Here is a 24402-nt window from a genome sequence, read left to right as displayed (position 1 = left end):
ATTCCTTTATCAGGCATTGCTTTCCACACACCCACTTACGGACTGAAAAAAATGAAGGCTGCACCCACAGAACCATCGTGCCTTGCATTTGCAGTTGTAATTCTTCACAGCAGACAGGCCGGACCTATGCCAATAATAATGTTTGGCTTTACTGACCCATGCCCTAATAATGCCAAATGGATTCATTTTAACGATGCTATCTTTGCTAAATAACACATTAATAATGGCACTTAATGGAGCGCAAGTGACTTTGAGTCAGTTTTCTCTATTTTACTTCTGCCTGCGTTTTTATGTTTAATCTTGCATTTTTTTGGCACACAATGTAACCACTTTGAACGCTACAGTGCTGTGCTCCATAGACAGAATTAAATTTTCCAGTTTCCATGGTATGTTGCTGCCCCCTTGTGGCTTTGGGTCTTGTATTACAGTTGAACCTTTTGAAATCATAGGTACAGTATGTGTCCAATATTGTAATGTGTGTTCTGCCTTGTCAAAAAATCATTGTGATAGGGGTATTAGTGCAATTGGTGTTTGCATTCTTTTCTAAATCTACTTATCACAGTTAATATTTACCTCAGACGCTCTTATAGGATTTGTTTTCTTTACCAAATCAACCTCACAGAGTTCACTTACTATTTATCCAGTGTTTAAGGATTTCTTGGCCTTTAGAGATAAGGCATTTTGTTATATTCTGTCTTGGACTTACTTGAATTTATTAGAATATAACACGTTTCCCGTGATGATATGACTGTGTGCATTTTATTTTATTCTGTATTTGGATAGCTTCCACTTACTGTTGTTTCTGTGATCAACATATTAATTCAGATCTGTATCGACCCATCAAATTAAAGGTGTGGACAGGGTGCTCTCGTTGTTTGGTAACAGCTTGAAGCAATACTACTAATAATAATAATTGTGACCACACACTTTCAGCCCAGGTTAGATCAGATTTTGCTCAAACATCACTTTATTTAGGTAATATATATATAATATATATACCACAGATCATAAATGTTTGTATAAAATGTACTTGACAATAGGCTCATATGAAAAAAAATATCTTATGAGCCTATTCATTGTTTATAGTCTACTGATCAACTGATCAACTCGACGATGCAAAATCTGTGTTGCCATCTTTGGTGTATCATTTGTAGGCCTATATAAAATAAAATGTGTAAGTGGTCCATACACAGAGGGTATGGTATGCTGTACAGAGTGTAAAGCCCCTTGAAGCAAATTTGACTTGTGATATTGCTCTATATAAATAAAAACTGACATTTAGATAAAGTAAAAAAGTACTCATTCTGCAGCTGTAAATGATTCTATCCTATCCGATATTGGATTTTTGAGGCTGATACTGATATCAATATTTGGGAGTTGAAAAAGAATTTAGAGATTATAGATAGACGAAACTGACAGAAGGGCAGGACTTGTCGCAATTACAAATCCGTCTGCTACTTCAGCACCATGGACAGCACTTTGGGTTTATCAATACACAGCAAAGTTAGTTACTGAGATTTTAGGGCCATGGTGGGGGCCACAGATTCTCATCTGTCAGATAAAGAATCAATGAGCCGCCCAGGCAGACTAGACTAACATTTTAAACTAAACAACCCCTCCAGGGGTTGTTGACATGGCAAACAGAATTGAAAAATACAATAGGCAAACTTTCCTAGTTATGAAAAAATGCCATTCATTATAAACAGGTTGCCTTTTCAATAATAATTCAAGTTAGTCAGTTGTGTGTGTGTGTGTGTGTGTGTGTGTGTCACATATTCAGATCCTTTACTTAAAAAAAAGTACTTGTACCACATTGTTAAAATACTGTTACAGCTCTGCATTTAAAACTGTTACTAAAGTAAAAGTATGTATAATCAGGAAAATGTACTTAAAGTATTAAAGGTAAAAGTAAGCTACTCACTGCAATAAGAAAAATGTCCTTTGACTGTTACTACTACTTAATACTATTATATATTAGATAATTATTATTACTCGTAAATTAATGGTTTTCATGTTGTAATTGTTGAAGGGAGCTCTTTTAAACCATTTGTTTTGGAGGGCAACTAATTACTTATTATTAATGGATTAATCTGCTGATTATTTTCTCCATTAATTGATTTTTTGAAATTCTGAAAATGGTAAGAAATGCTGTAACAATTACTCAGAGCCCAAAGGGACACTTTCACAATGCTTGCTTTGTCTAACCAACCAAAATCATTACAAACAAATTAAAATAATTTAAAGCAAAACAGCAAATCTTCACACTTGTGAAGGTGGAACTACCATGCAATGTTTTTACAAGAAAAAGGTCTTAAACGCCATTTAATTTCAATGTCAATCTAATAATTGTGTCAGCTGTACTTGAATAAAATGTTGGGTTGTTCAGAAACACATTTTATTATGTCTTCATATGTTTTGCGTGTAAAAATCTTAATTTGTAAAGTAATTAGTAACTAATAAAGCTGTCAGATAAATGTAGTGAAGTAAAAAGTATATAATACTGCCCCCTGAGATATAGTGGAGCAGAGGTAGAAAGTGGCATGAAAAGTACCTCATTTGTACTTAAGTAGCAACAGTACATGAGTAAATGTACTTAATTACTGTCTACTACCGATTACTGTATGAGGGTGTATATAGGCCTACATTAAATTTGTTCAAATGGTCTCTAGGGGGTGTTAAAGAACATTTTTGTGTAAATCTGGAAGTGAACAATGTATTTCCTTTACAGGCAGTGATCGAGTTGGTTCCAGTCAACTTTTCTGTGCACTTAGGACTGTCCTAGTTGAAATTTCACTGTGGAGGCCTTTCAACATGCTGGACTGGCCTGTTGGTCCATATAATACATAATACATCCATCATCTGGACCGTGTGGTTGTAGCTCCATCAGGAAACCGGAAGTCAACCCTTTTACATGATATTACGCATGCGCGTGCTCTCCCGTGTCTTCGACCTCTACTACAAACCGGTGAGAGCTAACCTCCTCTGCCACAAACTGTGTTTGAGTTTGATGTAATAGTGCTGCTTTTGTGTAACTCGGTGTCTTTGTAGCCCTGTGGACCGCAGAACTGCTCAGTTTTTCTGATTTGCCAACGAGTTTGTTTTTGGCGACATTGTTCGGTTTGCAGCTGATCTTGACCTTAACTTACTTGTGTGTGTCCACTTAACGTTAACTTTGCCCTTTCCTATTTAGCAAACTAGTTACAGAGTCATCCCAGATATTCATTTTCGTGTTTAATGTCTTTCTGTCTCCAGATCACGGTCACTGAATCAACGCCAACACCTTTGGCTGACCTGACCACTACGTCCCTTCGTGATGTATGCCTGTGCTAAGTTCGTCTCCACGCCCTCTCTGGTGAGTCTGCGTGAATGAATGGAGGTAACAAGTGACTTTGCCGGTGTGCTTACTCGTGCTTGTTGTGATCATGATAGTTTGCAAAAAAAACTGCTAGTCTGTTCAGTGCTTAGCCTGCTAACGCTGCGTGTTTGACCCTCTGCTAAAGTCCGCTAGCTTAAAGTGTTCACACCTGCAAGGGCGTCCTAGCTTTGAGTTTATCAGGACAAAAGTCAGCCTATACACTGTATCCCAGTGTGAGACAGTTTATTCACCTTTTGATGCAAATATTTGATTCGAAGCTTATTCTATACTCCATATTTATATACAAATTTATAACGTTTTTCAACAGTTTTGTAATTGTTTTTGTCCTGCATATTGCTCTACGTGTTTGTACTGTTTTGTATCTTGGTTGTACTCTTGCACCGTGTGTCTTCATGTTGCCTCCTTCACACTGAATGTTGCATTGTTTCACGTTTCGACCAAAAGTACCGGGGACTTTTAATTCTCTGGATCTCTTTTCAAGGAACTAAAAGGTTCCTTCAGCCCACTGTTGTGTGCGTTTCCACCGTGGTCTAAAGACCTGCGAAGATTAGGCAAATTAACCAGCTGACATAGGCTGTAGCCAGGATGCACAGGCATCATTATTTGTAACCACTGTCCATGAGCAACATTTATAAATAAACATCAGATTTAATTGGAATATAATGGAAAGCTATAGGCTATGCTTGACCATTAAAGCAGCTTGCAGCAGTGTGGGAGTAGAGTGGAGAGACACATGATAAAGTTTGTTACAAATTTAATAACAAACTGGATAAAACCATAAAGTTCTTAAAATAATTCCAGCACAGAGAAAGAAACACACAAAAAAAATTGCGATAGTTTGGAAAGTTATTACAAGCTATTGCAACATTTCCAGCCAACAAGAGCTGCAGATCACCTGGCCAGACTCATGTCTATGTCCACCTGATCTTCACAGGAACATGATTTTAAGAGCTTTAATACCTACACACTAAAAACTCCTGGGTTAAAAAGGGACCAGCTAATTTCTGGGTTATTTCAACCCAGAAAACTGGGTTATTCTTTTTGACCCAACTCCTGGGTTAAAAACCTGACCCAAATGTTGGGTTAATAAAAACCAACATTGTAGTTAATATGACTCAACTTCTGGGTCAAACAACCATTTGGAGTATATGCATGGTTTTGGGCTTCTCTGAAAGATAACACTCTGGGGTGATTGTAAGTGCTACTGGAATTGATTTAATATAAGTTTAAACACACTAAAACTAATATATTTCATTTCTGCTTGAAAATGCTTGCTAACAAATGCATGCAGACAACTGTAGCTGGGACTTATTAGCTGTAGGACCATGGCATAAAGACTTACCTAGACCAAGTTTAAATTTCAAACCAATACCATGAAAAATTACTATTTTACAGAGGTTTGTCTTAGCATATTTTTTTCTAAAACACGCCGTAGCTTACCGCAGATGTGTTTTTTTTTGCTGGTAGATCATAAACTTCCTACTTAAAGCTGGATATCGTTATTTTCAGAATTTTATTGGCTACACGAAGTGCCAGTCATTGGCACAATTGCTTACAATTGGCTCGGCCTACCCACGAAATAATAGAGGCTGGCCCTTCCTTACAGCATGGGCTCTCGTTGGCTATTGTTATAGGCTGTGAGAGGGACATGTGAGCTCCTGTTGGGTTTGATTTGGTGTCACTCGAAAGGTTAGAGTTCAGCGGCTAATTTGAATACAAGCTATCGTAGTTGACGTTATTACAGTTATAATGACACGAGCCACGTCTGCTAGCAAATATGAAATGATGTGGCAGCAGTCCCTGGGGATTTATTGATGGAATAATGTGTTTTGTACTAAATATTTTTACTGGATTGGATCATCTGGACCTTTGACAACGTAACAAGACCATTTTTGTTGAAATATAATCGATCGGTACATTATTATGAGGCTTCATACGTGAGTCTCATCAATTTTGCTTGTACTAGTTGGCTGATTGTACCCACTGTGGTGATTGTATCCTGAAATGGTTTGCATTGGTCGAATCACGAGGATTTTATCACATGAGTATGAAGTTAACATAGCAGTTGTGTGCACATACCGAAAGCTGCCACCAGTTGGGATGTTAAAAGGTTAAACCCTATAATGGGTCACTGTTGGTGTTGTCACTGCTGGCTTTTATCTATAGTTTACCATATTTACTGCAAGCCGAATGTCACTGTGGATGAAACCACATGCTTTTGATGCTGTCTTAAGCAGAGCAGGTGTATTCTGAGCAAATTTTAAAGCTATACAGACAGATGTCAGTAGAACTTGCTGGTAAAGCATCTTATCAGAGCACAACCGTCTCAACTAAATATCTTCTTTTATCTCCTTGATACAGGTCCGTGCTGGATCTCGGGCTCTGTACAGACCACTCTCTGCAGCAGTAGTCTCAGATGCCAGGAAAGCAGAGGTAAGCAGCTATCTGTACTGGGAATTGTAACGGATTTATTGACTTTGAGTGTTCACACAAAATAGGCACTCTGAAGCCACCACAGCTACATTAATCTTCTTTGCTATTCTCATACAAATAAAAACCCATGTACATTTCACACAATGCAAGGTTATTTAACACTACTATAGTAGGTATTTTTGAAACTTCCTAACATATGTTCAGTAAAATTTAAAATTGGGATTTGATTTTTTTTTTTTTTTTTTTTATCTCACCCATACCTATTAAAGTACTGAAGAAACCAAGCCCATGGCTGCATATTATAACAATGTTTAATGTAGCTGCATGTCAGGTTTTCATGTCAAGTACAAAAGCAGACTGCTAAGATTAGAAGCTGAATAGCATGCCTTGCATTAAACAGTTACTATTGAGGAGTACCGCTGAATGTCTGTAGATTAGATAGCTAGCTAGCCTATGTGGCTAACATTAGCTGCACATAGGTTGGTACCGTTATAAAAAATGCAATGCCAATTCTGCATCAGCATTGAAGTTTACCTTTCAAAAGCTGCACAAATGTTCACTTAAGCATTTGGAGAACTGTCATTAAGTACATAGCGGGGATAGATTTGGGGGAGGTTTGGCTTTAGCATGAACTTTATAGGTATATTAAGTATTCTAGATACATGCATAGAGCGGACCTGACTTGCATGTTTGAAGGTAAAACCTCTGCAGCCAAACCTTGAGCACCAACACTTGCAAACCCCTGCTGATGGTTTATGGTTATTTTATTCAAAGATGAGTTATTCAAATTATGATTATATCTTTAATATCAATGATCGTATAAGATGGCTAAACTGGTCATTTTTATTGACTGTCCACCAAAATAGGTGATTTTAGTGGACCATTATGTGCCAGATACATAGAATGCTCGATATTTTACATTGCATATCAGTTAAGGGATCTAATCAAAACTAGAATTAAATATTTCTATGTGTAAAATGTTGAGTGCCACTTTGTGATCCTGTACTGATTTTGTTTTGTACTAATCTTACTTCATTTTTTGTATTTCAGACTGCTTCCCACCTGGCACCACAGAGTATTGTAGCCTCCCAGCAGCAGGTGGCAGTGCGGGGATTCCAGACCAGTGCTGTGAGCCGGGACATCGACACTGCTGCAAAGTTCATTGGAGCAGGAGCTGCCACTGTGGGAGTGGCTGGATCTGGAGCTGGAATTGGAACGGTGTTCGGTAGCCTTATTATTGGATATGCCAGGTAAATTAAATACATCATGTCATTTTAAAACATTTTTTTACATCTCCACCAAGGAGGGAATCCTGCACTTGTCTATCAGCAATGTCATAAAAAACACCAACAAAAAAAAAATATATAAATATAAATAAATATATATATATATATATATATATATATATATATATATATATATATATATATATATATATATATATATATATATATATATATATATATATATATATATATATAAATAATAAAATAAATAAATAATATATGAAAAATTAGTTTGGGAAAAGAACAATTAATTAACTTTTAGTGGTTCTTCTTTATATGTGAGATTTCTGCTGTTAGATGGTTGCAGTTAGATAGTAGTATTAGCAATAACTATGAAACCAATTCAAAGTATTTACATGGTTAAGAAATTTACTTAATTTAAGTAAAGGGTATGATGTCTTTGGATGTAAAAAACAAACAAACAGTATTTTCAAGGGTTTGTGCTGCCTCAATGCCTTCTAGTTATTGATATAATTATTTCCTCACATGTATTAAGTCTGCTGACTGAAATATCTTGGCAGTTGTACTTTTAACACCGTGTACCTCCAATTTGTCTCAGCTGCCTCTCTTTCTCAACAGGAACCCTTCTCTGAAGCAGCAGCTGTTCTCTTACGCGATTTTGGGCTTTGCTCTGTCTGAAGCTATGGGTCTTTTCTGTCTGATGGTTGCATTCCTTATTCTGTTTGCCATGTAAACCAGTTAAGCATTTGCTCTAAAGTGATACATTACAATGTTAACAAGAATTAGCAGTTTGAGATGCCCTTGAATGGTACGATGATTTCATCTTATCGTGTTGCTTATTCTTGTTCATTGTGAACCCACATATGTATGAAACTCAGGCAAACCCAAAAATGTTTAATGATGGTTTTGCCATTATATTGTATATTTAATCAAATGTTTTTGTTAACAAACACGCAATCAGCAACAGAAGTAAAATGTTTAACATCTTAATTCCTCATGTGTCTTTGTACATTTGTTACAAGTTATGGGGTGGTTCTATCTACATACTGTACACCTCTTGCATGGAAGTTGCTATGTTGTGCCGCCAAGTTCCTACAGTAGCCCAAACAGACAAACTGCTTTACAGAGTGCGTTTCATCAATATGAAGAAGTACTAGGCCCAATCCCAATGTCCCCCCTAAACCCTAAGCCCTGAACCCTCACTGACTTTACTGACTCCACTTGGAAAGTGATTGAGTGCAAGAGGCTGCAGATTCGTTGGTTGCAATCCCTTACCACTAGATGCCACTAAAACCTACACACTGAACCTTTAATGTTAGATTAGCGTTTGCACTGGTTACCCAATCAGCTAATAATAATGAATTACATTAATATAGCGCTTTAGATACTCAAAGCACTTCACAGTGAAGTGGGGGGGGGATTCACCTCAACCACCACCAATGTGTAGCACTGCAGCCATTTAGCACCACAACGCTTACCACACATCGAGCCAATTACTACAGGGGATGATAAGAATTAGGAATTTTGCCAGGACACTGGGGAAACCCCTACTCTTTTGCGAGAAGTGCCATGGGATCTTTAATGACCACAGTGAGTCAGGACCTCGGTTTAACATCTCAGCCGAAGGACGGCAGCTGCTACAGCACAGTGTCCCCATCGCTGCACTGGGATCTTATTATTAGGACCAGAGGGATGACTACCCTCTACTGGCCCACCAACACCATTTCCAGGAGGTCTCCCATCCAGGTACTGGCCAAGCTCAAACCTGCTTAGCTTCAGTTAATCAGCAGTAGCAGAGTTTACATTGGTATGGTTGCCAGCAAGCAAGTGCCACAAGTTTGTAAACAGGGGGGTGTTAAAAAAAATCAGTGCGCCTGCTTACACATACGTGTGTTCAAGGTAACACCGTTCCACCCAAAGGTTTTGCGTTAAACTCAGCCCTGTTGTCCAGTGGGAACTGTAAAGTGTTTGCCCAGGACGAAACTAACGTGTAAGTCCACGATTTCTAGGGGACATTGTGAAATGTTGGTTTCGCCCTGGCCAAAGATTTTTATTATCTGGACAAAGTAGCTATCTGTGGGTTCAACAAATGAAAATGGTGAAAAACTAACTTTAACGTTTTAATTAAGGTTTGCGTAGGAATCCAATGCGACGGATAAGTTAACGTTACAGCGTTCTGTGGTCACAATTAAACATTTCTGCAGTGACATCACTTCTTTTTCCAGTCAGCTCCTTTAAAGTCTTTAAAGTAAAGTTTTATTATTGTATACAATAACCACCCTAATATCATCCCAATCCTGAGGCCGCGACGAAAAAGAAAGCAACAGTTTGTCAGGTGGAACTATAGAAACACAGAGTTTAGGGGAGGACGGATTTGATCAACGTACGTGCCTCAGGTACATCATCCTAGCATGGGTGTTCAATGAAAAACAGAACTTTTATATTCGGACATGTCTGTTAGGCGGTAAAAAGAACCGAATGTCTAAATACATGTTCTCAATACATCACTTTTGCAGTACGTGGAGGATAATTGCCTTAAAAACTCAAACGCGAACGCCGACATCTCTGTGGTGGTTGTGGTCGTGTAACTGTCATACGGGTCCCGAGGTTGTTTTACAACTGAACGAGCAAAAAGGAGTCCCCAATAACCAGGTAAGTAAATTAAATTACACTTGTTACAGCTTGTTTACTAATGCTCCATTTACAAGTATGAATCAGAAAATGTCCCTGGTAAAACTTACCTAAGTGTTGTCAGAGCTTCCTTTAAGGATGCGGCCTAAGTTCATGCCTCTCTACAGTTCAACATTAGTGTATGTTTGTAACAGGTAACAAAAAGGCACAAAAAAAAAAGATCTTCATGTCAACCAGTACTGGAAAGCTTTGACCGGCAGTACAGTCAGGAACTTGGAGATTTGTGGGCAAATGCAAGGTACATTTTTCCAGAAATAATTATTACAGCTTACACACAGATAACGTTTGTACCCTTTCTTCATTGCGATTATTTTTCTCCTGCAGAGCAGTGCTCCTGGACCCTCTTTCTTGGCAGTATGGGGTCATGATCAACAGCTTCAGCACTGTGACAGACATCACACAGATTCTCCACTCACAGGGCTTTTCCACATTACTGCCAGATGTCTCCATGTTGCATTGTAAAGGCCCATCAACAGTAGCACCTCACTACATCTCCAAGTGCCCTCCGAATGACTCCCATCTTCAACCTGACAGCACCTTTCATGCCCTCGATCAGGACCTTCAGTCAGAGCCTTCACTCAGTTTGCCCCGTCCTTCATTACAATGTTACATCCACACACTTCCACTGCGGTTTCCCTCTCAGGCTCACAGGCCTGGCCAGCTGAAGCAGTACTACCTCCTGAATGCTGCCTCCCTGCTTCCAGTGCTGGCTTTGCAAGTCAGAGATGGGGAGAAGGTTTTGGATCTTTGCTCTGCCCCTGGGGGAAAAGCTTTAGCCATGATGCAGTGTGCCACCCCAGGTAAAACAAGCACTTTTTAAATTAATTTTGCAAACTTTAATTTCTTTATATCATGCAAAGAGGTGTAAAATTCAATATTAAAGTTTATTTATCAATTCATAGTGAATATTATTGGCTATACTTAAACTAAAATCACAAATGAAATCATAACTTACTTTATTAGTAATGGGATAATAACGGCACACTAACACAACACTTTCTAAGATATGGGGTGTTTGACAACAAGAACTTTTCACAAAAATATTTTGTTGAAGCATGTTGCACTTTATTTTTAGAAGTAAAAAAAGCTTACTTTTCACAAGTTGCTCCTGTTGAATTTAAGTAATATTTTAGTCTTCTATTAATAGCCTGTTTGCATTAAATACTTGTAATTAGCAATTCTGCTAATGTTATGTTCCAGCTCTTCTCTGCTGTAATGAACCAGACCCTCACAGACGGGACTGGCTGGCCAAAACCCTGGAGTCTTTTCTGCCTTACTCATTGAACAGCAGAGTGATTGTGGCTGCACAGGATGGACGGTCTTTTGGGCAAAGTGCAGCAGGAACATATGACAAGGTGTGTGTGGGGGGGGGAGAGTGAGAGTGAGTGAGTCGTGTTTGTGGCCATGGTTAGAAATGAATGAGAACAGCAAGCCTTTGAACAGAAGCTAATAAGCCCAGCAGTAAAGAAGAAAACCGTCCTATTCAAAATAGGAGCCAAGAAGAGGCAGACAATTGGCTGGGAGGAATCAAAGGACTCAAAGTGACTGATAATGAAACAAAATAATGAAGAAAAGGTTGCGAGTAAGACACGCGAGTGAACAATGACTGAAAAGCAGTAGAGTGGTGCAAACAGTCTTCACAAATTTAAGCTGTATTATGGCAATGAAATGGCTTTGTAAAATTTGCATAAAAGACAGATTTGTCGGAAATATTCGCAGCTGAGGTGTAAAGTTCAGAGTTTGTTATACCTAATTTTTCTACACTGGGTAAAAAGGGGCAAATATGATTTGGGGGAGATTAATTTTTCACCCTGACTGATTATTTGTCCCTTGATGATAATTCAGGTGCTGCGAGAAAAATATAGCATACTTATTTTATAGACATGCTTTTACCTTCATTAATAACTCTTTACATATTCTTACTCATTCACTTTTCTTCTTTGACCCTTTCTGTCTCTCTCTGCCGTTACACTTTTGACCTCTCTGACTCAGACTCAGTACTATTCATATTTGTTGTTGTTTTTGTTGCAGGTTTTAGTCGACGCCCCATGTTCTAATGACAGGAGCTGGCTGTATTCTTGCAGCAGCCAGCAGGGGGAGCAGAGACTAAAGGAAAGAGCCAGGCTGCCTGCACTCCAGGCTCAACTGCTAAAGTAAGTCCTATCCCCAACCTAAATAAATGTCTGCAATATGTCCAAACATTGTGATTATGTGGAATTCCTAACAAAATTATAATATGATTTTGAGTCAGATGAGGAATTATAAAACTTTTGCCTGTGTTTTAAATGAGATATATATATATATATATATATATATATATATATATATATATATATGAGAGAGAGAATAATGTAAACACTATATGAAAAAAGGTCTTAAATCCGTCACAATTACAAATTATTAGTGAGGTCAATTTGCAGTTGAACCAGTCAAAAAATAGCAAAATTATTTAGTGTGCTGAGGGAGGAGAAACTTGACATATACAGTAGAAAAGGGGTGACAATGAGCATGAAACGTAATATTATCCAGCTTTATAGCAGTGTTTGAATTAGTAATTTAGTCCCTCTTCATTAAGTGCAGTATTTGTCTTCTCCCTGCAGGTCTGCACTGGCAGCAGTGCGTCCAGGGGGCGTTGTGGTCTATTCCACATGCACGCTGTCCAGCTCTGAGAACTACGCTGTGGTTGAGACAGTGCTCAATGACTGTCCTGAGGCTGAACCTGAAGACCTGTGGGAGGGGATTGCTGTTCCTTTATCAAAATACTTTGTATTTAGTCCTGCTCACCCTGATCATGGACAGACACTTCACAAGCCATCCCTACAACCACAGAATGGCACTGTGTCTTCTTATCACCACAGACTCGGCATTTTAGTGGTTCCTCAGCCCGGCAAGACCTGGGGACCTATGTTTTTGTCTCGTATTAGAAGAAGGAAATAGGGTGTATTCTCCAGCAGAGAAAAGATATGTGGAAACTAGGGCTGGGCACATTAATGCGTTATTATCGCGTTAACGCATTAATTAATGAATAATTATTTTATCACACGTTAACGCAGTTATTATTATTATTTTGAAAGTCCGTTTCTCACTAGCTCTGACTACACATACAGTCAAACAATGGGTCACAGGAGGAGTGGGATGTTGATCAGCCAATAAATCACCCAACCAAACACGCAGTGGAGGGAGGCTTCGGCAGACTACGTTGCATGCAGAGAAGTAGATAAACAAAAGCAAGACAAGCGATCAAATGCCATAGTGAAGTGGATAGCTACACACTGCATGCTGATTAGTATTGAGGAAGATGTTGGTCTTAGGAACGTTCTTAAAATCCCAACATAGTTACTTGGACCCGCAGGGTTGCTCTTTGCTCCGGTGATCAGACGGCGCTCCGCGAGGAAACAGCAGGCGCTCTATGGAGAGTAACCATGGCAACGTCTTCTGTGCGCTAAACAGCTGTAGCCTATTTAACTTTAATTTAACTAGGCTACGTAACTTTACCTGATAGGCCTTGCATCTAGTTTTGCGGGGATGCTCTGCCATGCGAATTCCCTCCTGTTGATGTCCTGATAACTGTGTAGTAGACAGTAATAGATTCTGGAAACAGCGAGGATTAGTCTCTCTTCCAATGATTTGTGCTCTGCCTCGGGTACACAAAGTTCAAGACAAATCAACAGAGGCGGCGGGCATATGCGTGAACTACTTCACCTCACTCTAACAGGGACACTTGCTACTGAACATACACTGTTTATGCTGCTCCCTTGAAAAAATGTTTCTGCTGGTACCTGTTCAGAAAAAAAAATAGATTTATAAATGTTAACCATGCGTGCATTAGCAGTGCATTTAAATTAAAAGTGCCCAATACACTACCTTAGAATTCATTATTCAATTTTGCGCATAACAATGCGATTAATCACTGAAAATCACATTCCCTTAGTATGATTTTTGTTAGCTGTGGTGTTTTTAAGGTGTCCTACCTTATGAAAGTACATAATGAAACTGACTTGTAACTCACTCACACAAACGGACAACCTTTCTAATTCACATTTAGTACACTGCCAACCTGTGACACTTATAGGGGATGAAAGTAGTAACAACAGCAGTAGTTCACACAGGCAGATTTATACATGTCATTGTTGCAACTTGTTGGCAAAGAAGGTCATAACTTGGAGTTGTAACACTTCGGCCACCTGCAAGACAATAAGTGTTTTAGCTGCAGTTTTTGCTGTTAAATGCAGCTGTTCTTTGTTTCTGTGGGTGTTGAATGAGATTTTACATTTAACACTTGTACCACCTATAACAAAATAAATATGGAACATTGCTCACAGCATTCACACTTAACCTCCAGTGAGAGACATTAGACAACTCACAGTTATTTAAAGGTTCTGTATATGAGATTCTGAACATTAATATCGCAACAAGCAACTATTTGCTATGTAATGATAGTAAAGAAGTGGATTAATGGCGTCCTGAGCAGAAAATGATGTCAGTCTCCCTCTGTGTGTGTTGTCACCCGAGTGTCTCTGTTCTTGTTTTTGATGGGAAGCTGTTGGGCTTTGAGGAGTGTGATACAACAGCTGATTGTTTTCTCATCTAACTCTGTGAATTAAGGGTTTATTTTGAACCAAACCAGAGTTGATGATTGTTTGAACAGTGGAAAGACGTACTAAGATAATCTCTCTAATACTGTAATGTTGCACTTTAAGTGGACATATGCTTGACTAGCGCATTTGTCCCCAAGGATTACTGCACCCATTGTAACCTGTTTCACATCTGCCAGCGATGGCATAGAACCAGAATATTACGAGGGTTTATTTCCACCAAACCAGAGTTGGTGTTTGTTGGAACTGTGGAAAGACTAACAAAGATGGTTTTGGTGAGTTTTATGTTCTTTCAATGGAATCTGGTGTCGATATACCAGCTTTTATTAGTTTGCTTTATGTCAATGTTGTGATCACAACTTTTCCAGGTTTGATTTTTTGATTTTAGCCTCTGCAATCAACCCCTTTTTCAGTCTTTGTTTATTTTTATTATTTAGAAGTCAGGCATTAATTTGCCTTTTTCCATCATTCTGTGAGCAAACATGTTCCGATTTTATGCTGCACACTGCATGAGTCTGCGAACAGCAGGGCACAGTGAAAGGAGTTACCTCGCTGAGAAGTTGGAGGTGTGCAGCCTGTCACCTGCAGCTCTAAATCAGGGAAATATTGCAAGGAGCAATAGAACCAGAAGGAGCAGCCACAGCATGGCATTACACTCTGCAATATTTCAAACTGATCCGTTGTCAAAAAATGCCTAAAATGTCTGTTGTTTTATAGACACATTTTTGGTGAATGATAGCGTTCAGTGCTAAGCTCACTGACAAATGCACTGCATATCCTGTGACTGCTTCATCATAAAAGTCAATTGCTGTCCGCCAATAATATACTTTTAATGTGAAGCTGAAGCAGTAGGAAATGTTGGTTCAGCAGTCATTTAATACAGCATTTTTCCGAGAATCTCGCCACCAACACCCATTTCGGGATACTTCAAATATATAAATATTCCAATACTTTCATGAGTGGGCCACTGTGTTACCTTATACTGGCAATGGGTAGTGACTTCACAGACATTGAAATGAAATGATCTTCGAGATTGTACTTTTAAGTGCTTAACACTGTGTACATGTTGTATAATAAAAATGATAATACTGTAAGACTGCAATGTTCTGCGATGTAAGATAGTAAGATTAAAAATTCATCCAGAGTTTATTATATTAGGAGTGAGCGCTTGCAGTGAGTTTTATTACAGTTTGTGTGAGTTTTAGTTTCTAAATACTCATGAGTGGTAGTTTGGGAATGAGAGATGACATTACAGTACTTACCACTGCAGAAGCTTACATTCAGGATCTCCATTTTCCAAATCAGGTTGCACTTATTCAATTTTCATCACTGACATTATTAAACGTTTCTATCTGAACACCCATGATTGATATGTTTATTGGCTCGTGTTTGTTTTTACGACATAACACCGTTGCATATGTTTTCAGACTTGACATACTCAACAGGAGGCTAAATGTTTTCTGTCGGAGATTAGTTTAATAACCGGGAAGAGCAGTAATAATATAATTAACACACAGTTTCTCTTTCTTCATTCCTGCTATTCGCTCCCTGCATTGTCCTGCTCTGAATTAAGTTGTGCTGTAAGTCTCACTAGAAGTAATCTTACATCTGTCATCATACCTCCCTTCAGTGTGACTGCAAAGGCAGTATCATCTCTTTCAGGGGCTCATTACCTGGGTGGACTGTTCTTGTGTCATGCTTGAGTGAAAAGTAGACATTTCATCGCAGAGTTGTCGCTTTCATCAGGCTGTGATTGCTCAAACCAAAAGCTGAAGGTATTTTAAAATTAACTGTTGACAATAACACAAGAATTCTTTTTTTTTTTTTACCTTTTGAACATAACAGACTGTCAAAGTACGCCATTGTAAAGGCAGTTATGTATAGAAATCCTTATTTCTTCCTCTCAAATACATAAGGCTGGTGGTTCTGAGCGAGCCTGCGAGACACTATCAAAGATATGATCACAGAAATAGGAAAGCTACAAGAGCTATGCAACGGTTTCATCCAACTACTCTGCGTGGCCAGAGACACAAGCGTTATTGGTGCATTTATATGGCTATTTTTATTGGCTGTCCTAGTTTTTCTCCTCTTGAGCGTGTCTTTCAAAAGTAATTCGTCTCTGAAATGATCATTACACCACCACAACATCAACACAACCTAAGAGTAGCAAGATGTGCAGATGAAGAGGGGTTTCATTGGGGTTAACCATGCTGCTGACCTTTGTGTGAACTGTGGTTTGTTGATGTTCCCCCATATTGCAGTTTTTCCTCAAGGGGAGAATCTCTAAGCAGCTTTTCCTCCACTTCAAAGGGAGAGAATGTAGGCCTGCTTTGCATAATCAGGTGGGGAACAGCTTTTTGCCAGAGAGGCAGGAATTAATTTGTGCCACCGCCAGATGTAATCATTAAAACTCTAGTCATTCACAATAACCGGGGGGGGGGGGGGGGGGTGGCGATAGAGGTTGATTTGTAGAACAGTAAAATGAGACAGATCTATACAGCATAGGATGGTCTTGAATGCCAGACACAGATTTAGGACTATTTGCACTTGTTGGCATGAAGTTAATCCTTACTTCTCATACCCTTTTATTTTACATGTACTTCACTATTTTAGTCATGTACAAAGTAAGACAACCACAGTTATTTAGGCAGCTATATACAGTATCTCACAAAAGTGAGTACACCCCTCACATTTTTAGTAAATATTTGATTATATATTTTCCTATGACAACACTGAAGAAATAACACTTTGTTACAATGTAAAACAGTGAGTGTACAGCTTGTATAACAGTTTAAATTTGCTGTCCCCTTAAAATAACACATCACACAGCCATTAATGTCTAAACCGCTGGCAACAAAAGTTTGTACACCCCAAAGTGAAAATGTCCAAATTGGGCCCAATTAACCATTATCCCTCCCCGGTGTCATGTGACTTGTCAGTGTTAAAAAGTCTCAGGTGTGAATGGGGAGCAGGTGTGTTAAATTTGGTGTTATTGCTCTCACACTTCCTCTTACTGGTCACTGGAAGTTCAACATGGCACCTCATGGAAAAGAACTCTCTAAGGATCTGAAAAAAGACCCTGAAACTGAGCTGCAGCACAGTGGCCAAGACCATACAGCGGTTCAACAGGACAGGTTCTACTCAGAACAGGCCTCGCCATGGTTGAGCAAAGAAGTTGAGTGCACGTGCTCAGCGTCATATCCAGAGGTTGTTTTGGGGAAATAGATGTATGAGTTCTGCCAGCATTGCTGCAGAGTTTAAAGGGGTGGGGGGGTCAGCCTGTCAGTGCTCAGACCATACACTGCATCAAATTGGTCTGCATGGCTGACGTCCCAGAAGAAAGCCTCTTCTAAAGATGATGCACAAGCGTGTGTGGCAGCAACCAGGTGAGGAGTACAAAGACAAATGTGTCTTGCCTACAGTCAAGCATGGTGGTGGGAGTGTCATGGTCTGGGGCTGCATGAGTGCTGCCGGCACTGGGGAGTTACAGTTAATTGAGAGAACCATGAATGCCAACATGTTCAGTTGTACATGTACATATTGAAGCAGCGTATGATCCCCTCCCCTCAGAGACTGGGCCGCAGGGCAGTATTCCAACATGACAATGACCTTAAATACACCTCCAAGATGACTACTGCCTTGCTAAAGAAGCTGAGGGTAAAGGTAATGGACTGGCCAAGCATCTCTCCAGACAGCACTGAACATTGTTGGGGCACCCTCCAATGGAAGGTGGCGGAGTGCAAGGTCTCTAACATCCACCAGCTCTGTGTTGTCGTCATGGAGGTGTGGAAGAGGATTCCAATGGCAACCTGTGAAGCTCTGGCGAACTCCTGTGTACTCACTTTTGTTGCCAGCGACAATGTCACACAGACATTAATGGCTGTGTGATTTTGAGGGGACAGCAAATTTACTGTTATACAAGTTAGCAACCAACTGGTGAAGAATAATGTTTGTGGGTTAACTTTTGGGTACAATATACAGGATACTGTATATAACATCACTGACTTGGTGTATTCATTGTTTGTGCTGCTAAAATCCAATCAGATTCAAACCACAATAATCACGCTGTCAATCTGATATTTTCCCACTTGTGAAAAATGTTTGGCACTGAATGTGCTGGACAGTTAACAAGTGGGTGTATAGATTTAGTACCTTTTGGGGCATCCATCATTCATTTCAAACGCCACCATTTGTCAATATTCCATCAGTGGAAGTGAGTAACCAGGACTGCTGCTCTTGATTGATTGTTACACTACTAATCTCTGAGGACAGAATGTCTGCAAGGAATGAATTCTTATAGCGGTCAACTCAAACGTGAGTGCACACAAAAACACACAAGTTTTGTTAATTAGGGTACAGCTTTTTAATATAAGCGTGTAGTATTACAAGGATAAGCACACACCTGCAAAGAATAAACACGATAGCCAAGAAAATCAAAAGTTGGCAATCTTGGATGCCTAAGAGAAAGAAACACATAATGGACTAGGTCTGGGCCTACCAACTGCCATACACCTGGGATACAATCTTTTAAAAATAAAAGCTGCTTAAGTCGTTATTTTGTCATTTCTAACTAGATTGGTATATGATGAATTAGCAGAAATTGTGACACATTTTTGTGTAATCTAAATGTAATGTATAACAGAAAGAAAAGGAAGGGTTTTTATTTGAGGACTTACTGGATACAGGACACAATTCCCTCTCATGTGTTTTATGGCCTGGGGGGACATCAGGTACCATCAATGTCAGCACAGACAGACAACACCAGAGGAAAATGAATGGGACAGGAGTGAAAGTGAGAGGGGGAAACAACTTCAAGGTAAAGGAGAGGAACACAGACATTTCCACCCTTTCATCTTCTGTTTGTCTGTCATACACACAGGCTCTAAATCCAAAAAGAAACTCTCGAGCAAAGAGAAGTTTCTGTTTAGAGATTTAGAAGAGAGTGATCCAGGTGTACTTCAGAGGACTCCGGGAAAACACTGTATTTTAGTTAGAGGACAGCAGAACTTGGATAAAACTTTATTTTCAAGTTTACCACTTCTTCAAAATTTGTCCAGAGTTTTAATTCAAATTGGACTCCTGGGCAAAAGGAAAAAAAAAAATCAAGTGCGCTTCTAGATTAACTGCAGTGTGGCCTGTGATAAACTATACCAGGAGGAGATGTGTTGTTGTTGGTTGTTCCTTCCGTACACCTCTGTGAGCCTCAGCAGCTGCGGGGGGTGGTTGGCATCCATAACAGCTGCACAAGAAGACAAAGCACAGGCCTTAACAGACTGAAAGCTGGGCAGATTACCAGGCCCGGACATTCATTCATCCTTTGAGAAAAAGACAGAATTGATCGGAAGGCTACAAACTAAAGCCTTGGACAGTCTTGCCACAAAATGGGATTTGAGAGAGAAGTGCCAGATCTTTTCAGTTTTAAGTATATAGACAAAAATAATTTTTTTCCCCACAGATTATATGCACAACACCAGATCAGTAAAACTGGTCATGAGTTATGCTAATTTAGGATGCGAGTTTAAACTACTGACTGCTTAAACTGTAACTACTCCAACAAAGGTTCACAATGTTTTCCACTTGTGTCTGACTACAGAAGCAGAATGCTGAACAGCAAAAGCATCTTAAAACCGTTCAGTATTACAAAAGAAAAGAAATGAGGACTAAGTATGATTTGAAATGTGGGTAGCAGAATTAGTTTTCTATTTCCACATTGTAAAAAATCTCACAACCAGCCCCAAAATAATCTTGCAGATATTTGAGGTACTGACCCCAGTGGTTTTCCTAAATAAGTCCTTAATTTATCACCAATGTTCTATGTGAAATATAGTGAATTTGTGTTTGTAAGGGAAATGTCAATTTATGCAGCCCTTTTACAGAATAAAAGATATATACATTTTTCATTCACTGAACAAGATAAATTACATATGATGTGCAAGTTTATGATCCTTCTGACATAAAAGAACCAATGGCAGACCTTCAGAGCTGTGCACTTGGACTTCAGACAGACTTTAATTTAAAAAATGAGGCCTTGAGACTTGCCTTGTATAGACAGAATTAAAATTTTTGGGCATGGGTATTACAAAGACTCAGCAATGTAAAACACATTAACAGATATTAAAGCAAAATTTGCAATTTGTTAAACTCGACCTGAACTTGGCCTTGAAAACGTGACTTGAGAGTTGACATGGACTTACCCTAAAGCCATGAAAATAGCTCTAGCAAACCAATACAGCTTTATTTGCCACCCAAAACAAAATATGATTTACTGTTAAAATGGAAAGTATGAAATGTTAAGTGAGATTTTATTGCAAAGGTAATTTGTCTAAATCAATTTTTGCCCAATATGAGATTCTGCTTCTTAACGTGATAATTAAGCACTTTCTGTGCCTGCAATGCTGCAGGTTCGGATCAACTTCAGGGCACACCATGCTTCATTATCAGTTTAACACCATTTTAGAAAATCTCGATTCTCTGATTCCAATACTTCTCATATTAAGCTCCATAGGTGCAGTTCATTAATATTTGATCCTACCCAAAGGAACATGCACCGAAACCTCGTGTTAACACTTATTTGACCCCTGCAGTACATGTACCAAAGAATAAAATGTTCATCCAGAAAAGAGTGAGTGATTGAGTTGCCTCATCTCAATTTTTTACTTCACTTCTCTTAAACTTCCCAACTTCAAACCTTGCTGAAGTGGACACTCCGTGAGTGAAGGAAAAGCATGAATAATAGATTCTGCACCCAAAGGAAAAAGGGGAAAGGAAGTCGGGAGGGGTATGAAGGGGCTGATTAAAACTGATAGATTTCATACCAATACACTGTAAACCCAAATAAGTTCAGAATACTCAATATTTGTGGAAGTTGATTACCTCAAACTTTTTAAGTAGTGGTAATAATATTTTTGAGTAAACCTTAACGTAAATATAATACAGTTTTAAAAAACATTTAATTTCTGCAAACTAAATTAAATTGGTTCACTGATGTCTATTAAATTAAATTCCACTAATTCTTTACTCAATAAATGTAATTGTACACAATTTATACTCTGAGGGAAATCTACTCAAAAAAGTTAATTGTGCTAGACTCAAATACTAATGGAAACTCACTCAACAAAATTACTACTAGTAAACTTAAAATTTACAAAATGCCCATTTTCAGATAGTAGTCCTCAAAAATACGAATACAACTCCATTAATACAATTCAAGTTCTCTTTGTTAGTATCATCTTCTCACATCTTCTGTCATTTCTACATTTAACAGACACAAAATAAGGCACATCATCGATGACATTGATAAGCTACGTAATTAACAAGCTAGCATGCGGTGCACATGCTGACGTGAAAAATGAAAAAAATAAAATAAAAGAGTTCTTTGTCTTTTCCATGACTTTATAAAACATAACCTACTGGTGATGGATAAACTCAGGGGCGCAGACAGGGAGACAGAGAAGCAGGAAAACTGGATTTTTGTGTGGGGGATTGAGGGTCCTCCCCCAAGAAAATGATGTTTTCCAATAAAGAAATATGCAATTCCACATAATTTTGGAACATTGTTGGAACAAGTAGGAAAATCTAGAGCAGATGTGGAATAAACTACACCACAAAAGCTAAACTTGCTAAATAAGTCTACTGGAGTTAAATTATAACCATTAGAACTGGGAAAATTCATTAGTCAGTTTTGAGACTCACCACCTTATAATGGCAGGAAAACTCTGTAAAGATGACCTCAGAATCATTACAGATTATTGCTTTATACATTTGTAGAAATTAACAAATAGGCAACTTAAGAACCACCTCCGCTCTGTATTGCTACAAGCATTTCATTTGTACATCAAAATCCAAAAGAATAATCTCATTATACCTCATTATCTTAAAAGGACTAACGTTAGTTTGCATCCCTTATTTGCTTTAACATTACTAACCTCAGCTCCTCCGTGGTCAACACCATCCTTTCTTTTTAATTTAACTATTGAGATGTACAGTAGAGGACAGAGCTGTAACCTGAAAACTTAATGCTGATCTTATCCCCCGCTAACTTTCACCGTCACTTTCTGCCACTCTCTCTAGTGTTAAGCCCTGAGATCTGTTTTTCCATGCAAGAACCGATAAGGTTGCACTTCCCCATAGCTGAAGAAAAAATCTGTTTTATATCTGTGATACAATCCAAAAGAGACTTGCAGCAATAACACAAAAGCTGCCTGGTGGTCTCTGTAGTGGTAATACAGCGAATTATATTTGGACCGATTTGGACTAGCGACAGAAAGAACTACACCACCACGGGAGGAAAAAACATTCTTGAGCACTGCGGGAGTATTTCAATGAGTATTAGAGGTAGCGTTACATGGACGTTTGAAATTAGATACCTGTTTAAAATTATTTAAGACCTAGAACACAAACTTCAGCGAATTTAAGACTTTTTATGGCCTTAAATTTTGATTTTGAAATTTTAGACGTTTTTTAAACTTTTTAAGACCCCGCTGAAACCCTGCAGGACGTCTACCTGTCAGGTGCTGTTATTAGAGCAGCTTCTTTAATCTGGAGGTCTCAGAGTGTTTGATTGTCTGAGTGACAGAAAGTGATGGTGAATCTCAGAGGAGGAATATATTCTGGCAGTAAAAGTACGGTGTTGGTGTGTCAGGTAATAAATGCTTCAGCTTCTCCAGACCAACAAAAGTCTGTTCCCAAACGGCTGGAGAAGTGAAGCAGGTTAACAAACATTTCCCCTTCAGACTGGAAGCTAACAGAACGTCTTTTAGTTCAATTTATAGAAAGTAACAAGCAGCTGTATTTTATTCCAGCCAACCTGTCCAGCTGAGAGAAAAGAGGTGTTCAGCTCTGCCTGAATACAGACTGAACATCCATGGGGTACCATATTTGGGTCACACATAGCGACAGGTAGCCCCGTCCTAAAGCCTCCCCTGCTTTCTGGTCTATTTTCCTCTAAATGGGATCATAATTAACTAAATGAATATCATGCTGTGTTGAAGAAGACTAGCGACTGAGACCATAAACATAAACACAAGGAAAGTAGCCACATTTTCTCATATACTTCGCCCCAGTGCTGGTTGTTAGAGAGAATGCAGGATTGAGGCTTCACTTTTCAAACCTGGAGATTCCTTCTTGGTGAAGACACAAAGCTGCTTCCTGGTTTCACAAATCAGACACATTAAATACCAAATTTCTGTGTGGTTTTGAAACGGACACATCAAAGAACAAGACGCAGATTCAGGTTGACCTCACACAGAGGAGCAGGTGGAGATGGGGCTACGTACTGAGGCGCTGCTGGAGGCGCTCTCCTCCTCGTTGTTGGTGGGCGGAAGCGAGGCGAGGAGGCCGGAGCCTTATGGCGGGACTTGGGAGGCTTGGTCTGTGAATCCTCATACTCCTCCGCCCAGGCGAACATGTCACTGACCCTGCAGGTGGAGGAAGCGATATCATCAGCCACAGCAGTGATGTCACCCGTCAGTGTGTGTGTGTGTGTGTGTGTGTGTGTGAGAGAGTGCCTGCGTGCGTACCTCATCTTGTGGACCTCGTCACAGCTGGCCTGAACGGCCAGTTCAGAAGTGCTTTCAGGAGTTTGTACATGAGTTACATTAACATTTAGCTGACGCTTTTATTCAAAGCTACTTACAATAGCTATATACAGGTGAAACTCGAAAAAGTTATTTATTTCAGTAATTCAACTTAAAAGGTGAAACTAATATATTATGTGGTAAGGTAGGTGACTGGTGCACATGCATGGTCATATGACGTTGTCATGTGACCTGCAGCTAATCAGGAAGTGTTAAAAGGTTTGCTAGTCTCAGTGGAGAGTCCTTTGCTTTCCACTGAGCACACCTTGCAGGCTGACAGACATGAGTGTCCCATCCTCAATGGAGGGAACTGGAGAAGATTGATGGTAATGCCTGTCAGCATTGCAAGCTGTATGGTGTAGCATTGAATGGTTTGTTTTCACTTATGTGACCGCCTGTCTGTATTACTGATGCTTGCTATGCTAATTGCATTTTCTTAACCTGTGGTTTGTTCTGTTTAGTAAAGATTATTTGTATGTTTCAGT

The 24402-nt window shown here is 39.1% G+C and overlaps 2 protein-coding genes across 3 annotated transcripts; both read left to right on the top strand.

The window, feature by feature from the left end:
* The first annotated feature begins 2832 nt into the window (after positions 1-2832).
* LOC119890133 (ATP synthase F(0) complex subunit C3, mitochondrial-like) lies at positions 2833-8046 on the top strand. 2 transcript variants are annotated; one of them, XM_038701219.1, is made up of 5 exons: positions 2833-2965; positions 3253-3352; positions 5738-5809; positions 6860-7059; positions 7675-8046. In XM_038701219.1, the coding sequence occupies exons 2-5, from the start codon at positions 3314-3316 to the stop codon at positions 7787-7789; spliced, it is 426 nt and encodes a 141-aa protein (XP_038557147.1). In that variant the 5' UTR covers positions 2833-2965; positions 3253-3313; the 3' UTR covers positions 7790-8046. The 2 variants fall into 2 exon arrangements, with proteins under 2 accessions (XP_038557147.1, XP_038557148.1); XM_038701220.1 differs by lacking the exon at positions 2833-2965 and adding an exon at positions 2997-3148.
* Positions 8047-8935: 889 nt separating this feature from the next.
* On the top strand, positions 8936-15703 carry nsun3 (NOP2/Sun RNA methyltransferase 3). Its single transcript, XM_038701218.1, has 6 exons — positions 8936-9708; positions 9882-9985; positions 10072-10547; positions 10948-11102; positions 11779-11900; positions 12348-15703. Exons 1-6 carry the CDS (start codon positions 9535-9537, stop codon positions 12682-12684), a joined length of 1368 nt encoding a protein of 455 aa, XP_038557146.1. The 5' UTR covers positions 8936-9534; the 3' UTR covers positions 12685-15703.
* Positions 15704-24402: the final 8699 nt, after the last annotated feature.

This window comes from Micropterus salmoides, unplaced genomic scaffold (genome assembly GCF_014851395.1).
Source record: "Micropterus salmoides isolate LMB-PRFRI ecotype aquatic unplaced genomic scaffold, ASM1485139v1 Ms_hic_scaffold_6, whole genome shotgun sequence".
Classification (NCBI taxonomy): Eukaryota; Metazoa; Chordata; class Actinopteri; order Centrarchiformes; family Centrarchidae; genus Micropterus; species Micropterus salmoides.
Note: the sequence above shows the minus strand (reverse complement) of the source record. Positions and strands in the feature narration are given on the sequence as shown.